The sequence below is a fragment of the Lutjanus erythropterus genome, chromosome 21 (assembly GCF_056507025.1).
Source record: "Lutjanus erythropterus isolate fLutEry1 chromosome 21, fLutEry1.hap2, whole genome shotgun sequence".
In the NCBI taxonomy this organism is placed as follows: domain Eukaryota; kingdom Metazoa; phylum Chordata; class Actinopteri; order Lutjaniformes; family Lutjanidae; genus Lutjanus; species Lutjanus erythropterus.
Genome location: NC_139337.1, coordinates 32,401,511 through 32,404,010, shown reverse-complemented (window position 1 = coordinate 32,404,010; position 2,500 = coordinate 32,401,511). Strand labels below are relative to the sequence as shown.

Sequence of the window (2,500 nt, the reverse complement as noted above, 5' to 3'; positions counted from 1 at the left end):
TCCTCTCTGCCGCTGGTCGCTTGTTGATTCTGCCGTCTCAATCACAGCAGTTTGTGAACGTGAGGATGAAATGAAAGTATTGATCATGTTTGATGATCTCCAACATGCAGCAGTGTTTATGATCTGTAGCTCAGACAGGAGAGTAGAACGTGTTTATATGTATGTGCACACGTTCCCACAGCAGCCTCTGTTAACGTTACTGCTGTAGATGTTTAAGGTACAAATGTAATTAGTTACTGTCCACCACTGATTACAACTCTGGACTAATGTGAGATGGAAATGAATGGATTGACAGAGACTGATGATCGATTAAGTATTGATGTTCTGGTTGAATTTGAAAATATCTAACTGTTGTACACTCAGCTGAATTGGGTGCATGACATCATCTTTTTTCATCCCTCGCCATTCAAGCCTGTGGCTCATATTTTGTTGAATATTTTCCAAACGATCATGAGAAGGCAGCTCAGGCAGGAAAGTGTTTCTTCACGGCGGTTGGTGGACTTGGTGGGCGGAGTCGGTCTTAAACATGCAGCTGGACATGCTGCATATGTATGGATGTTATGCTGCTTACACCACATAGCCATGAGGCCACGCCCCCACAGCAGTCGTCCTGGACAAGCCTCCCACCCCGCCCCCTTCAGCAGCCCCACCGCCCACCTTTTCCAAAAGGATGCAGTGGGCGGAGTCAGACCTGAGGGTTACACTTTAAAGACTGTCACTAAAATCTCTACATGAATAAATGTTTTGATTTCGTCATATTAAAATATCCATAAAACACATGAAACGTTATGAATGATATTATTAATTATTAATTATATTATATTGATCTGAGGAGAGACTGTGAGACAGAGCTGCTGTCTTCCCACCACACTCACTGTTGCATCAGCAGCCAACGCTGTCGCTGCCAAAACAGCCCCGAGCGTTTACACAGCGCCCGGTCGCTGCACCTGCCAATCACACGGGGGGCAGCGAGGAGGCTGGGGACACTGAGCATGATGGGAAATGTGAACCTGTCACTGCGTATAGGCCCAGACAAGAACCCAACAGCCCTGTCGCACCATGCTCACCAGCAGCTTAACTGTTGGCTTTTATTATTAGTAGCAATGACTGTAAGATTACATGAGGCTGAAACTGAACCTCAGTCTGGAAAGTTTGTGTAGTTTGTGTTTTGTAACTTGGGTAACTTGTGCAAATGCAGACTATATATAAAAGGTGCTACAAAGCAATCAGTTTACACTCCTTTATATTTATTATGTGGTAAACATGTGGTAAACGTGGCGTTGTGGAATTTGTGTCTTGAGTCCGAGAGCTGGTGAATGCTTTGTGTGTGTGTGTGTGTGTGTGTGTGTGTGTGTGTATGTGTGTGTGTGTGTGTGTGTGTGTGTGTGTGTGTGTGTGTGTGTGTGTGTGTGTTTGTACCGGTCATAGCAGTTGAAGTCGTCCAGCCAGCAGCCTTTCTTCACCAGCTCAATGGAGCCAGAGTTGTTCCTCCAGGAGGCGTAGCAGTGCGAGCGTTTGTCTTTCTCGCCCTCGCAGCGCTCCACTCCGCTCTGATTGGTCTTCTCGATCTCGTAGTTGACGTTGTAGTACAAACACTCGGCGGTGTCGGCCTCGCCGTGGCTCAGACCTGCAGCACAGACACACACACAAAGCTCTAATAAACCAGTGATCATTTTGAACGCTTCACACAAAAAGAAGACGTTCACAAACATCCTGTTACAAGCTGCTGTTAATAACAGTTAATAACTGTCAATGACTCTTAATTAAAGTCAGTGATGGTTAATGGACATCAATGGTATCAGTAACTTTTTAATAGTACCATAACAATAACACTATCTGTCCTTCTCTCCATCCTTCTCCTCCATCCTCCACCTCTCCTCCACATGTTCCGTCTCCTCCTTCTCCTCTGCCGACGTTCTCTTACAGTTCCCTCCCTCCTGTTCTCTCCTCCCCTTCATTTTTCTCTCCGCCCTCCTCCAACACTGAGCTGCACGGATACAGACAGAGAGGAGGAGGTGGTCTGTTCAGGTAACTGGAGCTGCAACACACACACACACACACACACACACACACACACACACACACACACACACACACACACAGCAGCCACAGATTGTCCATCACCAAAGAGCTTCGGATGCAGAAAGTTATGGGCACCAGATGTGACCTTTGACCTCTGTGGTCATACAAGAATGAGGTTATCACCAAAGGAACACACACACACACACACACACACACACACACACACACACACACACACACACACACACACACACACAGTAGATACAGGTGTGATTTCAAACATCTGAACTTTCTCCTCCTCACATTTTCTCTTTAGTTTGATTGACTCGGAGGTGAATTATTGATTATTGTTATTTTGCATCATTGTGCGTCGCCTTCAGACATCAAGACTGATTTCAACCTGAATGGACGAAACAATAAGACACAGAAAAGACGATCCATCAGAGGACATCAGACAGGACAGACAAGAACACAACGA

General features: G+C 45.8%; 1 protein-coding gene across 1 annotated transcript in view; it reads right to left on the bottom strand.

The window, feature by feature from the left end:
* acvr2ba (activin A receptor type 2Ba) overlaps nt 1-2,500 on the bottom strand; it is a 28,182-nt gene that overhangs the window by 7,437 nt on the left and 18,245 nt on the right. The window contains exon 2 of the mRNA XM_084747352.1: nt 1,420-1,627. Coding sequence (XP_084603478.1) covers nt 1,420-1,627 — 208 coding nt within the window. The remainder of the gene's footprint in view (nt 1-1,419; nt 1,628-2,500) is intronic.